The 20,468-nt window shown below is 40.4% G+C and overlaps 1 protein-coding gene and 1 long non-coding RNA gene across 4 annotated transcripts in view; one reads left to right on the top strand and one right to left on the bottom strand.

Moving 5' to 3' along the window:
* LOC105480431 (HECT domain E3 ubiquitin protein ligase 2) overlaps positions 1-4,360 on the top strand; it is a 95,442-nt gene extending 91,082 nt beyond the window's left edge. For both annotated transcript variants that reach the window (XM_011739313.3, XM_011739305.2), the window contains exon 21: positions 1,864-4,360. In XM_011739313.3, the coding sequence (XP_011737615.1) occupies positions 1,864-1,984 (121 nt within the window). In that variant the 3' untranslated portion in view covers positions 1,985-4,360. The remainder of the gene's footprint in view (positions 1-1,863) is intronic.
* The window catches only part of LOC105480382 (uncharacterized), a 94,592-nt gene continuing 77,618 nt past the window's right edge, over positions 3,495-20,468 (bottom strand). For both annotated transcript variants that reach the window (XR_011607747.1, XR_986443.3), the window contains 2 exons: positions 19,010-20,186; positions 3,495-15,271 (listed from right to left, as the gene is read on the bottom strand). This is a non-coding gene — a long non-coding RNA (uncharacterized lncRNA). The remainder of the gene's footprint in view (positions 15,272-19,009; positions 20,187-20,468) is intronic.

The following is a 20,468-nucleotide window of genomic DNA, read 5'->3' as shown; positions in this document are numbered from 1 at the left end:
TGAAGCCCCTGATGGATTAAGAAAATCCTGGACACATTTTTTCTTCAATGAACATTTTCATAAGATATTCTTCCAGTAGAATCTTGACATTGTTTTCTTTCAGTTTTAAGAGACCTTGTATCTAGGTAGATGAGTATTAAATAAACTTGGAAAGCTCAGCCTTAACAGAATGAAGAGAAAACCAATGCTTTAAATAACTCGCGAAATGTTATTGAATGGATGCATGAGACACTGGCATAAAAATAAGTTGTTGTGTAGCTTAGGACCTTGTAAACAGCAGAGCACTTTAGAAAAAATTATATTAAAAAACTGAGTTGGCATTTTCATTTTTTTCTTTGCTTTGTTATTTGGTGATATTTTTAATTCATACAAATGTATGTCTGATGCATAAAAAATTGAGAATGTTAAATCTTATATATTAACAACACTGGTGTTTTAAGTCAGACTGATCTGGGTTTGAATAGTGGGCCTACATCTTTACCAGCTCTGTATCCCTGAACAGCTTACTCATATATTTACATGTCTATTTTTCCTCACCAGTAAAATGAGAACCACTTTTAGGTTGCTTTGAGGCTGAAATTAAAGGAAACAGTGCATGTAAATGCACTCAGCACAGTGATTATCATAGACCAAACACTGAGTAAATGCTGATTCTAATAGTTTTAAGTCTTTTAATACAGGGGGCTCTCAAAATTTAGTTTTAAATCTTACAAACTTCTTTAAAAATGTTTTTCTTTTCTGTAGTATATTCAAATTTTTATTCACTGATTTCTCTGACAGCTGTTCTGAGAAAGTTCTTGTGACAGCTGTTCTTGTGAAGTTCATAAGACTGAAGGAAAGAGTCTTAAGATAGCTATAAGAATCCTAAATGATGATAACAACATTATCAGATAGTGGGTTGGGGAGATGACCAAAAGGATTCAGAAGATAATTTTTACATGTGCATCAAGGGGCATCTAGCGTCCTCAAAATGCTATTTTTTAAATTACTTTTTAATACTAAAACCAGAATATATATCATTCATTATATTATCTACTCCTCGGCTGCCAGATATTTTGTGTATACCACTCTTTTAATCTTTTTAACCATCAGTCCTCAACCTTTTTGGCATCAGGGATTGGTTTTGTGGAAGACAGTTTTCCCACAGAACCAGCGGGGAGTGGGGAGAGTGGGAGGTGATGGTGGCTTTGGATGAAACTGTTCCACCTCGCGTCATCAGGCATTAGCTTCTCATAAGGAGCATGCAACCTAGATTCTTTGCATGTGCAGTTCACAATCGGGTTCTTGCTCCTATGATAATCTAATACTGCCACTGATCTGATAAGAGGCAGAGCTCAGGCAGTAAATGCTCGCCTGCCACTCACTTCCTGCTGTGCAGCCCAGTTCCTAACAGGCCACCAACAACCATACCCATCTCTTGCCCTGGGGTTGGGAACTCCTGGTTATTAAACAACCTGATTAGGTTATTAAATGGCCTAATTGGATGGTTTACCCTGTCATGTTAATGAGGAAACTGTGATTTGGAGATATTATGCAACTCAAACAAGACCCTACAGCTAGTGAGTGGGGAAAGCAGAATTCAAATTCATATCTGTCTGACTCCAACAAAATGCTTCTTAAATGAGTTTCATGAAAGTGGTAACATTGGTTGTCTTGTCTGTAACCTAGCCTTAGTGTCTAGAGTGGTGTCTGATATATAATGAAGTACTCAGTAAATATCTGTTCAGTGAAGGAATGGATGAGTCATCTCTTAACAGAGTGAAATAGATTTGAATGTGTGTGTCCTGGTATTTTTAAAAGTTGCATAGCAGTCATTTTGTGTGTGTGTTAAGACTTAGGTTTTTTTTTAATTTTTTTCCCTAGGTTACCTGTGGCCCATACCTGCTTCAATCAACTTTGCCTTCCCCCCTACAAAAGCAAAAAAGACCTGAAACAGAAATTAATCATTGGAATTTCAAATTCAGAAGGTTTTGGACTTGAGTAACCTAGAAGACTTGAAATATAATCTTTTATATGTAGCATTCACTTCCCTCTTACTGTGCCTTTAGCCTTTTCATGTTTCTGTCTCAAAACACTTTCACAAAGCTTATCAACTTTAAAATATTAAGTTTTTAAAAAATCAAATATGAAGTATGTTCAGCAAAGGCATAATTTTCTAAAAACACAGAAATTGCTTGAGTGAGGAAAAATCCACATGGCAGAGAGAGGTATGGTCCAGTTCCTCTTTTTTATAGCACTTTATCATTCTCCACAAATAGTTTGTCACAGGCATTCCACTGGGAAAGCAAAGTACAGTGAAGAATGAATTTATGGTATAATTGAACCCAGTGGCAGATTGTACACTGCTAGCCCTGCTAGCACATAGTAGCAAAGCAAACAGCTACATTATCTTTAACATAAGGCATGTAGCCATATTTTCATATAGCGGTATACAACACAGTATCATTGCAAATGCAGTTTACAGGGTTTTTTGATATACTGGCTTGGGACCTTTAAGATTCTTCTCAGCTGTTGCTGAAAAGCATGTAAATAACTACATAATAGCCTGAGAATAATGGGATTTTGATAGTGCCATTTATTGTTAAAGATTTATTTTTACAAAGTAAATTCAGGGTTTTAGATGTGTACACAGCTTTTACAAATCAAAGATGATTGTACAAGAGTATTTTCAGACTAATTGGATTCAAGGTTATATTCTTTTAAGTGTTGTTAGTCTGCATGCACATTGGCAGTAAACTAGTTACTTGTGTACTCTGTAATATTTGTATAATGATCATTTCTTCTTAAGGCTCAAGATATTAGAAAAGAAATCAGACCTAAATAATCATTGATGAAGTATGTCAGTTACAAGCACAAAAGAATATAACTGCTTTTATAAATTTTTTGAATGATGTACAAGACTTATATCTACATTTTTTGATCACCAGTTGTACCAAAACACTAATTTTTGAAAAAGGTAGGTTAAAGTATTTGACAAAAGTGAATACAATAATAACATTTGTGTCAAAATGATATAGCTTAATATACAAATAAAATTCAACGTTTTGGCCAAAATGTATGTTTTTCACTGGATTCTGAATATAGTAAATTCGAAGTACCCTTTTTTTTAAGAGTTTCTAATAAAGTAGTATGTAAAAAGAAACCGCATTTTAAGTCAGACAGTAAATGTTTTTTGTTTTTTATTTACAGCAAATGAAGCAGTTTTATTAGCATGTAACAAATATTGCCAAACGAAGACTTCTCTACCATACTTTGACAGCTTTCCTTCAGAAAACTCTGAAGTTATATTTGCAATAATAATGAAACCAGCAGTTAGTACCAGCATATGGTTCATGTGCAAATAATTCTTTCCCCAAAATCTTTCTGGGCTAGGCTATTTTCTTGCTATGCTTCCTGCACCCAACCAGCAGAATTCTTCCAGGGTGGAGGAACTAATCAGCTTATTCTCCAACAGTTCTGAATCCAACCCACAAATCTTTGAGGAAAAGGGGTAACTTTGTTTACTGTTCTCTTTGAGATGGAAGTGATTCTGCTTTTCCATTTGGGTATATTATTTCAAGGGTATTTCTTCTTAAAAATCTTGGAAAGCCTAAGTAAGAGAGTTAAAGGCATCCTGGTTGTGTTTCATTTTGCTCTGTTTTAAATCCATATGCAAATAAAACTGCTTCTCTCTTACACTGCTTGAACTAGAAAATCAGCTTTTTAATGTAGGTTACCACTTATAAGCACAAAAGAAACATGTATAAGAAACCAGATTTAAGTGTTTTAAATAAAATATAAACAGTTTTTATTTGGTAGAGATGACTCATGGAAAAATTGTGTTGGCTTGGTCTGCATGTTTAATGATGTGCTTGTATATCGATTGCTGTGTCACTTTTAAATAAGAAGTCCACACAAGCAAGCCAAATTTTTAAATGACGAAGTCCATAAATAACTAGAGAATTTTTGTTATCTGTTGTTAAGTTGAAATTTATAATGATGTATCACTAAATTGCACATTGCCTTTATTTATTTATGCTCTGTTTTTGGTTTACAGTGTAATAATACCTCATTTAAAAAATAAAAACCACTACTGTTACCTTTTGTTAATTTAAAAAGCTAGAAAACTCATGTAGTTACTTTTTTACATATATAATCTGTTGATTAATTCTTGATTTTTGTATCTGCCACAGTAAATTAAAGCATTACATAGTATTTATCAGTATTTTTTAAATGTCCTGTCCTTTTTTAAAATCTTTGCCTAGTCATATTATTGTCTGTATGATTAGAAGATTTTACGTCCTTCCTTTTTTGTACAAATCTGTATTGTGTTAAATTAATTTCTGGATGCAATTTTTCAAATATTAAAATTATACACTCAGTCAGGCTTCAGTTTATTTTTTGAACACTGGGCAATTAAAGCCATATGTTTAAAATATTTTATAAATGCAAGCTATTCTTTGCATTATACTGTCTCTTAATCTAGTGCTTAGGAAAATTGCTAACACATAACTTCAAAAACTGTATGTTGTTGACACTAAGTATTACCAACCTCTTTAGCATATTTTCAACGTGAAATGTATATCCAATATTTGAAAGATCACACAGCTATTCCACCAAATGAATGTATAATACCATTGGAATACACCCAGAAGGGAACCAAGTGTAACATTTCATTGGCCGTAGATAGATAACTTCAGCTCTTAAGTCTTCATCTCCAAAACCATTCATTTGGCCTTTTCCCCCTTGTTCACATATTTCATGCTTAAGGAAGGAAGAGTGGAGATTATAAGAATGTAAGAGAGAATGTTATGGGTGATTAATGAAATAAAATAGGTAACTGGATGGAAAAAAGACCGGGATGGATTTTCACAGGAGGGGACACAAGATCAATTCACCCAGCTGACCACAAATGCTTCAGTCTAGTGCCTAGGTTTTGGAGCCAGACTGCCTGGGTTCACCATTTACTAGCTGGGCGAGTTAACTTCCTCATTCCTCAAATGTACAATGGAAATAATTTGTAAAATGGAAATAACCTACCTACCTCGTAGAGTTGTAGGGAAGATTAATGAATTAATGTGTAAAGCACTTATGCAGTGCCTGGCACATGATAAGCAATAAAAAGTGATGCAAGACAAATTATGGTACTGATGTAGAAACATCTTACAACCACTGCTTCTGACGCCTTCTGGAGTCTTTTGACTCAAATGTTGGGTTCAACCACAGATTAAAGAACACAAAGTGCTTTTGAAGCCTTAAAATTGTGTTAGGAGAATCTTTCTTATTCTAGAAACAGTACTTTAGGATTTATCCTTATAGATGTCTCATGATGCAAGGGTTTTAAATACTATTTTATAGCTGTGTAACAAGATACAATTTTATGTTTAATGAAGTAGTTCAAATAAACAAAAATTTCAGAATTAACATAATGAAATACCATGATCCCACACTCAGACCTGAAAAAAAAAAAGATAATGTGTTAATATTACCAGTTTTTTTTAAAGAAGTTTGCAGGTGGGATTGAAGCCCCTTTCGTGCCCATCTCTAATCCCACTCTACTCCCTCTCTGTTCTCTATTAACCTGTAGTTCATGTGAATCTTTCCCATGCTGTCTTTACATTTGTATGACATGTGTACCTATGTGTAAACACTATGTAATATTGTTACAGTTGCATACATCTCATGCTATACATATCTTTCCAAAACTTTTTTTCACTTATTGTCTTTTATAGATTTATTTACATTGAGATATAATGCATTTTTAACTGCAGAATAGAATCATGAAATGAAGGTACCAGTTTGTGGATCCATCCTCCCACACACTAACATTGAGTTGTTTTCCAGTGTGAACCAGGCTCCCTAGACTATAGCCCAGATACAGAATTGCCAGATCACAGGGTGTATATCTCTGGCTTTACCAGGTATTGTCCACTTGCTCTCCAGAGTGGTGGTTCCAGCATTAATTTCCATCAGCCTTATAAAGAGTTGTCATTTGTCCACATTCTCCCCAACACTTGGTTTTAGCAGACCTTTCTTGGCTTATCTAACTAGTGTGATTTAATTTATATTTCCATAATTGTTAATGGCATTGAACACCTTTGTGTATACTTACAGGCTATTCAGATTTCTTCTGTGAATGGCCAGTTCAGTATTCTTAGCCTGTTTTTTTTTCTATTTTCTTCCTCATTGGTGTTTAGGAGTTTTTTCCTTATTCTGGATATTGATCCTTTGTTAACGGGAGCTACATTGCTTCAGTTGAATTCCAGATCTGCCAGTGACTAAGTGACTTGGAACAAATTACTTCAAATTACTTAATGTTTCTTTGTCTCAGTTTACTCGTCTAGAAAATAATGCTTAGCTCACAGGGTTGTTAAATTAAAGTTTACATACAGGTATATTTGTATATATGTACATATGTATGTATATGTGTATAAGTTTATATGTGTATCAGATACATGCATATGTATAGACTTACATACTTATACATAAACTTACAGAACATATATATGAAGGGCTTACATTTATGCCTGACCCGTAAGTGTTCTCTAAATGTTTGATATTATTACTATTGTTATTACCTGTATTCTCATTCTTATTGTGCTTATATTACAAATATTTTCTAATATGTGGCCTAATTTTTAACTTTACTTACCTCATCTTCTATACTATGAATTTTTAATGTTAACGTAATCCATAAAATAAGGTGTCTTTATTATTATGTAGATAATGTTTAGATTTAACCACACATTTACAATTTCTTCAAACAGCATTCCCTCTTCTGTGGTCCTTCACCAACCTCTGGAATCAAATTTCCTCCTCGTAAAGAACATCTGTTAGAAATTATTTTAATGAGGGTTGGTTGGTAGCAAATTATTTTAAATAACTGTCACCTTTATTCATGAAAGACTTATTAAGCATGCATTTGTAGGTTGATAATTGTTTTATAGTTTTTAATGTATTAATCCATTACCTTTGATTTTGTCGTTGACATAAAGTTAGCTATTAGTATAATTGTATGCCTTGGTAATCTCTCTTTTCTCTGGCTACTTTTAAGATTTTTTTTTTCCCAAAAAATGGTAGAACATCAAAGACAACATGTGTATGTGTGCATTTTTTCTCCCCCTTGAGCTTCATTATGGTTCTTGAATCTATAGATTTGTATCTTTCATCAATTATGGAAAAATTCTTAAGCTGTTTCCTCTTTGGCTATTGATTTTTCCTGTTCTAATTTTTCCTGTTGAACATATATTGGACCATCTTATTCAACCATTCCATCTCTTTCTCTGTACCTAATGTGTTGTTTAACCAACCCACTGAGATTAAAAACTCAGTTTTAATCAGTGGCTGCACTTTTTAATTTCTAGAAACTTCTTTGAATTCTTTTCAAATTCACATGGTCTTTTTCCATACCATTTCTTCATATGGTTTTCTTTAATAATTTTGGCATACTTGTTTAATGTTCTCTTTTAAATTGTTCTACTCTAGTCCTTAAAGCACTCATTTTTCTATTTGCTCATCCATTGTCTCACAGTGGTTTATTTCCTTATGTGATCTGTAATTTTTGATTTTGCATTTCTACTTAAAGGATGATCTTTTCCACTGGACATCCTGTGTGTCCTGAATACTGTAAATAGCCTAGCAAAGCAGTTTTATGTTGTTCTCAACCAAGAACTTACAGGTCTGCCACAGATTTTTATGTTAACTTCTTCAATTAGAATTCCTTCTCCACTTGTGTAAATTTGGACCCCATACTTACAGTGGCACAGTTGGGATTTATGAGTAGAGTTCTTCTATCTTCTTTTCATAGACAAAGCAACCCTTTTAAGGTCTAGGATTTATGCAAGAGAATTCGTTTTGGCTCCTCATTTGAAGAGGCCTAAAGCATGTCTGTTGAGCTCACATGGACATTAACATCCATTAGAGAGGTCATCCTCATGAGTCACCCTAGTATCAGCACCTGCTTCCTACTTCTGGCTTTTCATTTCTTCCTTATTTCCTATATCTAATTATTTCCCTTCCTTTCAAGCTTGGATATATATTTTTTATAGACATATATAAAAGTTTATAGTAGTAGATGGCCTATTCCATTTCAGCTTGGTCTATAGAAGCATGCCCATTACACTACTGTTTGTGAATTTGTTCAACACTTGTTTATTGAGTGCCCATTATATTTCAGCAGAAGGCTAATCTTCAACTTCATACTCACTTACTCTTTATAAACATAAGCAGCAAATATAATTCTCAATATCTTATGAAACCTTAAATGTGTATCATAGCAAGAAAATTTCTTAAGGGTTTTCATGACAATTATGCAACTCAATGTTTTCATGCCCTTTAGAAATTATGACTGTGAACACATGGGCATACATACAATAGAAGCATTAGTCTCCACTGAGTTAAGCTGGTAGGTTTTTTGTTGTTGTTGTTTTGTGTTTTGTTTTGTTTTTGTTTTTTTGAGATGGTGTCTCACTCTGTTGCCCAGGCTGGAGTGCAGTGGCTCGAACTCGGCTCACTGCAAGCTCTGCCTCTCGGGTTCATGCCATTCTCCTGCCTCAGCCTCCTGAGTAACTGGGAATACAGGCACCCGCCACCACACCCAGCCAATTTTTTTGTATTTTTAGTAGAGACAGGGTTTCATCATGTTAGCCAGGATGGTCTCGATCTCCTAACCTTGTGATCCACCCACCTCGGCCTCCCAAAGTGCTGGGATTACAGGCGTGAGCCACCGTGCCCTGCCGCTGGTAGGTTTTTCTGTAACCAGACTTAACTTTTTCTGTGTGTACTTGCACACACACAAATTACAATGAAAAAAATGCAGAATTATTTCAGGAGTCTCTCAAGCACAATCTTGTGCTGTGTTTCCAACCATATAGGCCATCTCCACTTATAAGACTTTCAGTATGCCTGCCTTGTCTATTTCTGTCACTGGCAATCTTATTCTTCTGATTTCCTTGACTTGTAAACATTAGCCTCATTTTGACTTTACTTTCTCTTTAACGTCCATGTCAGCAAGCTTCATCTTTACATTGTCCTTCTGCTCAATTTCTACAGCCTCCTCCGTGGGTTAGATAGACACTCAACCCTTCATAATGAACTTACTTCCTTGCCTGTAGACTTACTCTTTTCCCAGTTTTCCTAAGGTACCTACAGTTAATCTTTGTAAAATTCTGTTTTTATTCTGTTGCTCCTTATTACAAATCAAAGATGTATCTGGTGCTTATTTGACCATCTTCTAACTGCAAAGCATAGCATAAGTTCCACTTTTATTTTGCATAATTTATTTTTGTTCCCTAATACCAACTTCCAAAAGGATAGGTCCTTTACTGTCTCCTTAACACACCCTGTTCAGTCCCATCTCTGCCTGCTCAGCCTAGTGCCTTCTGTGGTCTTCTTTCTGTTCCTTTCTTCTCCCTGTCTGTCCCAACTTAGCTGAGTCTCCTGCCCTCCACAACCTCCCAAAACAAGAATTTTCTCTCCCCTAACAAACCTTATCCTGAACCATCAACAACCCCCAAAACAAACAAAAAATCTAGCTGAAAAGCAAATCTTTTTTATGCACCTCACACAAATCTTCATTTCTCAGATGTCAGTATTTTCACACTGTGGTTAAATGTGTGCATATCAGCAGCTCAAGAGCAGAGGTATTTCCTGTGTCCCTGCCGAGCACCTGGTACAGTGCTGGGACAGTAAACTCAGGTAAAATCCTGCCTGACTCGTTGACTTGACTAGGCAGGTGAAACACCCACCAAATCAGCGTAGTGAACCAGAGACCTGCGTAGGTAAGTAGTTTCATCTTGAATTCATAGCCTGTTTCCCTGACTCACACAAACCTGCTCACACCCAGACTGTCAACCTCCGGGAAACGCCTCTGAACCCCCACCCAGGCCCTGTGTGCCCATTAGTCTTGGGCTGCCTTTCCACTCCAAACTACACAGAGCCTCAGCCTGCCCATCTCCAGTTACCAAGTTGCTAACTCACCGAAGGAAACATGAGTGACAGTGGCCACTGTACATTAACTGAGAAGGAAAAAAACAAAAAACAAAACAAGTTACAGGGTAGCTTTACGGTACAATCCAAATTTTGAGCGTGTGTATGTGTGTGAGAGCGTGCATGTATGAATGTGTGTATACATATGTGTATGTTCTAAAAGATATTGCACTTTGTTAACAGTTGTTATCACTGAGATTATGCATGCTTTTACTTTAATTTTTATCCAGTACCTTGGCCATCTATAGGATATTAATTAAAGGAACAGAGATAAATATTTATGGATCACTTATGGTGTATGTGGCATTTTATGCACACAATTTTACATTTCATTTAATCTTTACAACAGCAGCATAAAATTTATGTTATTTTCTCCATATTACAGACAAGGAAGTTGAAACTCAGGCCTAGAAGCCTGCCCAAGGTCACACAGCTGTCAAGGAGCCAAGGCAGAAGTTGAAGTCACATTTGTCTGACTCAAAACATCATGATTTTCCATTTCACATGCTCCCCCAGCTAGTGAGGCTTTCCAGAAACTCCCAAGCTTGAACCATCTCACTGGAAGTGGAGAAAACATTTTCTTGCTGATTAGAAGTCAGTCAATCTGGATTCTAGTCCTAAATATGACACTTAATGGTTGTGTAACCTTGCATAATTTGCTTCCCTTTGCTTCCCTTTCTGCCTTCCACAAACAAATTATGTATATTCTTGGAATTTTAAAATATACAAAATAATTTCTTCTAGGTCAAGAAAGAAATTATGTCTATAGTAATGACTACTTACAAAACCATGACAGTGAGTGCCTATATATCTGACTACCTGGGATATAGGCAAAGCACTTTTTGTGGGGAAATTTATAGCTTGAAATGTTTTTATTACCAAAAGATACAATTAATGGATCAACAAAGAAATTTAAAATTCAAGGGAAGGGGTAGCAAATAAAAATAAAGAGAAAAAAAGATAAAAGCTTCAATAAATAATTAAATGAGGAAACATAAAAGCAGTATAATTGAGACATACGCCCAAGAGCAGTTTTCTTGAAAAGACTGAAAAATCAATATATTTCCAGCAAATATTAATCACGAAAAAGGGAAAACACACAAAAGTGGAATCAAATGCAGTTGCAAACAGCAGGAGGAAGCCATAGAGTCCAGGATTCTCCTGCTCTTCAGGGGCTGCAATTTTGTCACTTCCTAGAAGAAAACAAGTTTAGTAGGGCAGAATTTCAGAGGCTGATTTTACAATGCCTTCTAGAAAAGGACTAAGGATTTTCCTTTAGAAAGAAACTAAATTGGATATATTCAACACACTTAGGGACTATTTCCAATTCTACTCTGTCCCTCACCCTAACCTCTCCTCTGAACTCTAGTTCCAGATTTCAGCAGCCTCTGGGCAGCTCCACCAGCTCCTCCAAAATGCAGCCACTCAGATCTCATATTTTCCCATTCTATTCTCCTCCTCCTCCCACTCCTGTTCCCCTTTTCTCTTCCTCGTCTACTCTTTCTCTGGCTCTACAAATGACACCATCCACATGCTCACCCCAGGTTAACCCAAGGCATTGTTGTTTAACAACTCCTTCTCTTTTGTCCTTGTCCCTTTTGTACCCAAGCAGTTGCTAAGTCCCATCAATTCTGTATCCACAGTGTACCTGTACATAAAGTGCCACATACACCTGTTTACAGGCCTCCACCACCTAATCACTGCAGTAGCTCTAATCTGGTCTCTCTGTCACAGGTCTCTTCCACTTCAAATTCATCTACATACAACCCACCACCACATTGCTCAGAAACTCTCAGTGATCTGACAAAGGTCTCATATCCAGAGTCTACAAGGAACTCCAACAAATTTACAAGAAGAAAACCACCCCATTAAAAAGTGAGCAAAGGATATGAACAGACACTTCTCAAAAGAAGACATTCATGTAGCCAACAAACATATGAAAACAACTCAACATCACTGACATTAGAGAAATGCAAATCAAAACCACAATGAGCTCAGGCACAGTGGCTCCTGCCTATAATCCCAACACTTTGGGAGGCTGAGGCAGGTGGATCACCAGAGGTCAGGAACTCGAGACCAGCCTGCCCAACATGGTGAAACCCCATCTCTACTCAAAAAAAAAAGAAAAAAATTAGCCAGGTGTGGTGGCAGATACCTGTAACCCCAGGTACTCGGGAGGCTGAGGCAGGAGAATTGCTTGAACCTGGGAGGTGGAGGCTGTGGTAAGCCATGATCGTGCCACTGCACTCCATCCTGGGCGACAGAACAAGACTCCATCTCAAAAAAAAAAAAAACACACAAGAGGCACCATCTCACACACACCAGTCAGAATGGCTATTATTAAAATGTCAAGACACCACAGATGCTGGTGAGGTTTCCAAGAAAAAGGAATGCTTTTACACTGTTGGTGGGAATGTAAATTAGTTCAATTATTGTGGAAAACAGTGTGGCGATTCCTCAAAGATCTAGAAGCAGAAATAACATTTGACCCAGCAATCCCATTACTAGGTATGTACCCAAAGGAATATAAATCATTCTTTTATAAAGGCACATGCATGTGTATGTTCACTGTAGCACTACTCACAATAGCAAAGACAGGAAATCAATCCAAATGCCCATCAATGATAGACTGGACAAAGAAAATATGGTACATATACACCATGGAATACTATCCAGCCATTAAAAGGAATGAGATTATGCCCTTTGCAGGGACAAGGGTGGAGCTGGAAGCTATTATCCTCAACAAACTAACGCAGGAACAGAAAACCAAACGTCACATATTCTCACTTGTAAGTGGGAGCCGAACGATGAAAACACATGGACACATGGGAGAAACAACACACACTGGGGCCTGTCGGGGCGAGGGGCGTGGGGAGGGAGAACATCAGGAAGAATAGCTAATGGATGCCGGGCTTAATACCTAGGTGATGGGTTAATCTGTGCAGTAAATCACCGTGGCGTATATTTACCTATGTAACAATCCTGCACATCCTGCACATCCTGCCTATGTACCCTGGAACTTAAAGCTGATGAAAAAATTAATAAGAACAGAAAAGAAACTCTCAGTGGCTGTCTATTGCCAACAATGCCAAGTCAAAACACTTTGGCCAGGGATTAAAGGCTTTCAATTGTTCAACCCAATTTGTTCAACCTCAGCTCTCATGCATTTCCTTCAGATATGCCATAATTTTCCCAAACAGCACAAAAACTTGTCATAAACCCATGACAAGAGTTCTGAGAAAAGGGGTTACTAAGAAATTGTGCACCAACCTGAGTTGTCCTTCAAACAAAAAAGTAAAAAACATGTTTGAACATGCATGAATTTAGGAAATGCAGCCCTTAAATGCCCACCTAAAACAAACAAAACCTACTAGATGACAAAATTCAAGCTACAAGTAGATGAATTATTGACATAATAAAATAGAACAAAAGCAAACAAAACATCACATCGGGCAAATGAAACCCTGTGTATGGAGCAAAGGAAACACATTCTTTGCTATCCTCAGCAGAAGAAAGGATATGGAGCTGGGTTTTGCATCCCCCCTCCCCATTTTTTTGTTTGTTTATTTGTTTGTTTGTTTGTTTTTGAGATGGAATCTGGCTCTGTAGCCCAGGCTGGAGTGCAGTGGCGCAATCTAAGCTCACTGCAACCTCTGCCTCCCAGGTTCAAGCAATTCTCCTGCCTCAGCCTCCTGAGTAGCTGGGACTACAGACGTGTGCCACCACAGCTGGCTAATTTTTTTGTATTTTTAGTAGACGGCGTTTCACCATATTGGCCAGGCTAGTCTCAAACTCCTGACCTCGAATGATCCACCTGCCTCGGCCTCCCAAAGTGCTGGGATTACAGGGGTGAGCCACCACGCCCAGCCTGAATCCCACTTCTGAGTCAAACTAGACCTAAAGTTGAATCCTCCTCTGTCACATACTAGTTATGTGACCATAAGAACCTACCCCAATATCTCTGAGCCTCGATTTCCTACCTACCTACCTGTCCAGCTACCAACCTATTATCATCTCTCTACATATCAACCTATCACTTATGTCTCTATCATCCTTATCTGTCTACCATCTCTATTACCTATGTATAATCTATCTATTGATATATAGCATCTATCCATCCACATTATGTATCTCTTTATAAATTGTTGAAAGTATTGAATTTTCCCATTGTTGGGGAAACAGCTCCTCTTCCTGCATACCAACCTTGCTACAGAAAACACAGGGCTTTGATTTTCCTCTCCCTCAGGGAGTGTCAGAATGAGAACTTATTTTCTCTCCACTCTGACTGCTGCCCCCAAGGGAGGGCAGTTGCTTCTTTATTGATGAGATCCTGGTAGCAAACGGCCACATTTTGATGAAGTATGGATCTCTGTACAGAAAAGGCACCTCAAGCCTTGTTCTTCTCTCTTGTTCTCTGGGAATCTCTGGCCTGCTTGAGCCTAGGTATAGTGGGTACTTGAGCTTCCAGGCAGTTCTGATCAATGCCCCACCCCCATCCCGAAAGACCTGCCATTGCATCTGGATAGGTAAGTGAGGAGAGGAGAGAAGCTTGAGTAGGCCAACTGAAGTAACAGATGCCCAAATTTCAGCGGCTTTGTGTAGTAGAAGTTCATTTCCAACTCACTTAACAGTTCTGGAAAGATGTTCACGTCAGCGAGGCATCTCTCCTTCTCAGGATTACCAGGCTACTTCCATCTGGTGGCTCCAGCATCCCCTAGGGCACCGCTGGAGTCCACATTCAGCGGGCTGAAGGAGAAAGCAAGATGGATTCACTCCAAAGGCTTCAAGGGCCAGGCCCGAAAATAGCGCACACAACTCCTGCTCACACTGTTAGAGACAACACAGCCACACAGAGGAGCAGGCTGCCTTCTCAGGAGGCAGATGCTAACACGAAGTTTGAGGGCGCATAAAGTATATTGGGAATCAATACTTCTGAATGGAAAGGGAGAAGAAATGGAATTGGGCAGAAGGAGAAGTCAAGCCATGACACAGTCCTGACAAACCAACGGCCAACCCAGTGGGGACCTCTACAGTGGATGTTACCCATCAGCGGTGTCTTTTATTGGGCCAAAATAGCCGTGCCTCATGTGGTCCCCAGAGGTAGGAGGTTCCTGGAAGGGTGTGACATTGGGCAAAGTGGATGAGGCTCTGTAGCTGAGGCCGACCCTGATGGAGGTGATGGCAGGAGACTGTCTATTGACTGCACTTGCTGGAGCAAGGCCCATCTGGAGGCACACCTGCACGTCTACCATACGCAGCCACACATCATCGCGAAGGAGTCGGAAATATTGGTCCAGCTGTGCATCTAAGAGGAGGGGAAAGAGATTTGAGTGACAGCTAGCAGTCAGGCAGGATCTTGGGTCATATTCTCCAAACTGATTTGACAAAAGAGCCCTGTTCTTGGGAGTTGAATGTCCTAGAAGACAGTTTGCTCTTCAGTTAGCCTTTTGTTGACTCCATCTATTAGAACCCTGCACGCAGCAGGGGTGATGGATGCCAGGTACCTACCCCTAGCAACACTGCCTGTGAAGTGCCTAGACAGAAGGTGCCTGATAAACGTGGCTTCTGTCTCCAGATTTTGTTGCTGAATTGGGCTTCTTTGAGAGTATGAACAGCCCCAACCAGAGCCCACCTAATCAGTGCTCAGGGATTTATTAAGTAAAAGTTACACAACTGCCCTTGTTTATTATGCATTGACCTCTGAGGTGCTGAGAGCCTATGATCACTTTCCTGGTCCAAGAGAGAAACCTGGAGATCTAGGAATAAATCCCCCACTTTGTACCAAGTAACCTACTTTTCTTTCTCAACTGTCACCTCTGAGGTTCCAGTGGTCAAAGGAAAAGTTGGGAAGCTCTCTGTCCACATCACAGCTAAGGATGCAGCTGCCAAGCTCTCCCTGCTCTGACCCTTCAAAGGAAGGCATTGGGAAATTCAAACCAAACACAAATCGTGGCCACCCAGGGAGACTGACCAAGATTGGGGTACCAGTCTCTTCCTGAGACTGGGCCATGAACATCTTTGGGGGCCAGTATTTTGCCTACCACAGAAAGTTTTTTATTATCTGAATCATTGAATTGAAGACGAAATGGACATAATAATAAGGAATGGTCAGAATAGCATACTGAGTTTTTCCCATGTATTCACTGATTTTCTACAACAGTACAACTCTCATTCCTGTGATTTTTAAAATCTAAATGCTATTTAAAGTATTTGAAAACAATTTCAGATGTTCTGCTCCTCCCAATACGGAAATAATATTTCAAATGAAAGAAAAGCTTTAATATGCATCATGGTTTCTTTCCTTTTCTAGATTTCCCAATGCATTAAGACATCTTATTAAAAGGAATAAAATAGATCGCATGAACAGACATGGACAAAATCCAAAATACACAGTTAAGTATAAAAATCAACCTGAAAATCAGCATGTGTAGTGTGATCTCATCTTCATAAAATAATATATTTTTATGTTTGTTTTTACAGAGAAAATACCCACAAGAATATAAGTCAAACTGTTAACCACATTATCCCGGGGGCTGAGGAAGCAGGGGGAAGGCAGCAGTAGGCTTCCTGAGCCATCATGCCTGCAATGTAATATATAGAATAAGCTCATATTTTTTTTATAACCAGGAAAATATTAGGACAGTGCTTCTCTGTGTTTAAAGACTAAGGGGATCTTCCAAAATCCCCTTTTTGTTGATGGAGAATAGCGTCCACCAGAATTTCAGAATTCTGCCCAACCAATACCAGCCTTAGGGCCTCGCCTCTGAGTGCTTCCTATTAGCTCCTTTCCAGTTCCTCCTTAGAAATGTGCAGCTATGCCACCTGCCATTGCAATCACAGGGAATGTAGGGCAGGTAATTAGTAACCAGACTTTGTTTTGGAAAACACTCAGTACATGTGGGTAAAATAGGTCAGTTCCCATTCCTCGGGGCAGAACCCCCGAGCTTTCAAGAGGGAGGGACCCTGGAGGTCACTGAACACAAGCCCCATTGTCATACCCTGAGGCCCAGAACTAGGTGACCAGCCAGCAAGCAGCAGAGCTTGGATTCAAGGCAGATGCGTGGGACTCCCAAAGTCACATTCTTCCCACTTGGCTATTCCGTGGTCAACTACTGAATAAGATCCTTCCTGGGATTCCAATATAGGCTCCTCAGAGTTTGCTGGGCCTAGATGTGCAGTAATGGCCCACTCATGCCTCTCTTTACCTTGGGCTGGGATACCGGGGATCGTGGGGAGCGATGGGAAGCATTTAGCAGTTAGCTCAGAGACGCATGTGTAACAAACGGATCAAAAGTTTGAGGGGCTGAGCTGTTCCCATTGCAAAGCCACATCATCTTTGTTAATGCTGCAGTCTTGACAATTTCTTTGGGAGCCTTGGTTCCCTAAAGTTTTACAACCAGGCCATTCTCTCGACAGAACTGAATGTGATATGATTCATGGACCTCAGAATGGTTCTGGTCAATGAGAACACGGGTGCAGACAAACCACCGAAGTTGTTTACCTCACCCATCTAGCACCAGGTGAGCTGGAAGAGTCACACAAAAAACCTGAGATCCACCCAGAGTCTCAGGATAGGGCATTTGCCCGGGGCTCACAAAGGCCTGGAGTCTGTGCAGAAAGGCAGTCCAGCTGGTAACCAGCCTGGAGGCACTGCCTGGCACTTTCTCATTGTACCCTTTGCCGGTGTTGGTGCAGCCACCGTACTGTCCCCCAACCACAACAGGGCATCCAGCACAGGATGATGGGGAGATAGATGTCACTGAACACAAGCCCCGTTGTCATACCCTGAGGCCCAGAACTAGGTCACCAGCCAGCAAGCAGCAGAGCTTGGATTCGAGGCAGATGTGTGGGCAGCACAGTATTGCTTCTGCGTGACACCCCCAGGGACCAGAAAAAAAAAAAAACAGGCTTTCACTATCTGTGAACAAAGTCTGTCCCCAGGAAGTCACCAAGCTTTTTCTCCAAAGAACTCGAATCCCAGTGACACCATATGGATCCAGCCACTGCACTGCTTCATTCTCTTGAAAGCTGGAAGCATGTGCTTTCTTCTACAGGGGTGAAATGAATAAGAACTAGAGCACCTATTCAGATTCAGCCTCCTTTCATAGCCAGAGCATCTCCTCCAGAGCTGTCTAGAGTTTTGCTCTCCTCAGTTCCACCTTTCAAGGACACAACGATGGGGGAAACAATCAGATCATCTCTGTACCAAAGGGCTGGTCCTTCCATCCCACCCAAGAGCACAGAGAAGGCCTTGGAAAAGGAGGCCCCCCACTACCCTACTGGCTAAAAAGCCAGTGTTTCATAAATGGGGAGACAGTCCCCACCCAGGTCTTCCACCTAAAATCCTATTTGCGATGGCAGCGTTGGAGTGTTGGGAGGATACAAGACCAGGTCTGGGACTTCAGGAGGTGTTATTTTCCAATGGAATGATTTTGTTCCTTCTGAGCTTCTATATGCAAATACAAGGGGGCTATGGAGAAGTCATTTCTGTGCCACTGAAAGTTGATGTTTAAGGCTTTCTCTTTCTTGCCTCTCTTACTGTGGCCAGTATCACAGGCTGGCTTCGAGGAAGGATGGAACCCATAGAACCAGAGACCTACTAGGCTGTCAGAACTCAGGGACCACCCAGGAGGGAACATTCACACCACCAGAAACTTTGTAAGCAAAATTGCAAAGGAGATGGATGATCTTAGGGCAAATAAAGCCCATAAAGATCTGGTCACCTTTTCAGGAAAGTAACTGCTTTTGCTGCACCAGATTTTCCATTTAACTATCCAGGATATGCGAGAAAACACAAAAAGGCAAGTGGCTCCCTGGATCCCCAGCCACCTTGCCAGCCTTCCCCTCCTCTCCAGCCCTGGAGTGGGATGAAGCATCACAGCTTTCCCTTCCCTTCCCTTCCCTTCCCAAGGCTTGAAGATGACCTGGTCTAGGGGAGTGGACTACGAAGGGGAACTAAACTAATCCAGGGACCTGAGTAGGTGCAGAGAAGGGTGTGTAGAAGACAAGCGGGAGCCTGGGGAACACTGCTTGGCTGACTCACCTGAGGCATCCCAGTGCACTTGCAGACAGGCCCCATGCTGATGGAGCTGCCCTCAAATGAGGCCTCTAGACAAAGAGCTTTTCATTCCTTTCTGTAGTGTGAGTTTTCTTTTTTCTTTTCTTTTTTCTTTTTTGAGATGGAGTTTTGCTCTTGTTGCCCAGGCTGGAGTGCAATGGTATGATCTTGGCTCACTGCAACCTCCGCCTCCCGGGTTCAAGCGATTCTCCTGTCTCAGCCTCCCAAGTAGCTGGGATTATAGGCACGGGCCACCACGCCTGGCTGATTTTTGTATTTTTAGTAGACGGGGTTTCACCATGTTGGCCAGGCTGGTCTCAAATTCCTGACCTCAGGTGATCTGCCCACCTCAGCCTCCCAAAGTGCTGAGATTACAGGCGTGAGCCACTGTACCTGGCTGAACTTTCTAATACATCACTGTGAGCCTACAGTAGAGAACTGAGTGAAATTTCCCGTGATTTTTGTGTGCACGTGCACTATCCACAGAGGGAGAAGAGAGAGGAAGATTGCTCAGCCCTCACGTCAGTTGTATGGATGGCACAGGCAGGAAGAAAGTCTTTCCAGGATCAGCTAAGCACAGAAAGCAGGTGCTTAGAGGAGCTGCTTCACTGAAATGAGGGTGAGAGTTTCAGGGTTCCTACCACCCAGCTTCTCACTTCTCTCATGGCCTCTTTGCAGAACTTCAGAGCTTCTAGAGCCCTAATAAGTAGAAGAAGTCCTCCATCTAATCCAGCTCCTCAGTGTGAGGCTACATGAAGAGCCTAAGGGGAGGAGAGCATGACCTGCCCCATCACACACCTGGCGAGGGCCTCACTAGGCTCCACCTTGTTTCCCCAGGAAGCTTGACCTTTACAAAGCTGCTCTTCCTCTTTTCAAGATCTCTTGGAGCCATGTCAACTTGCAACAGCTTGGCCTGCAGTTGTATCATTACTGGCCCCAGACAGTTTGCCAGACGGCTTTGTAGCCCTGGCTCCCCAGTGTGGGGTGGCCAGCGCTGCATCACGTGATTAGGATGGCCTCCGCCTTTTCTTTCTCCATGATCTACCTTCTGCCTCTGCTCAGTATGCCTGAAGCCTCCAGCCAAGCCTCTGCACAGCACTGAGGAAAAACCATGTGGACAGAGGAGTGACAGTGGGGTGAAGCCACGGTCTTCCTGGTGTCTCTGAAAGGGCAGTCCAAAGAGAAAAAAGTGTGAGAGTGATGGGTCTCTAGGAAGCCCCTCGCACTATGACTTGGTTGGAATCAACTGTTCGAGCCTCTTCCATGTCTTTTCCCTGCACCCCCATCCCTACTACTTTTCCATATTTCTTCCAAAGTACTTGTCCAGGCAGTTAATCCCCAAAGCACTAGAATTCCTACTACCCTCCCTCCAACAGAGATCTTTGTCCCAATTCACTACCCTCTGCCAATAAGATCTCAGGATCCTTCTTGATAGTCTCAACCC

The sequence above is a fragment of the Macaca nemestrina genome, chromosome 9 (genome assembly GCF_043159975.1).
Source record: "Macaca nemestrina isolate mMacNem1 chromosome 9, mMacNem.hap1, whole genome shotgun sequence".
Lineage (NCBI taxonomy): Eukaryota > Metazoa > Chordata > Mammalia > Primates > Cercopithecidae > Macaca > Macaca nemestrina.
The sequence above is the reverse complement of the archived record's forward strand: the minus strand, read 5'-3'. Positions and strand labels throughout refer to the sequence as shown.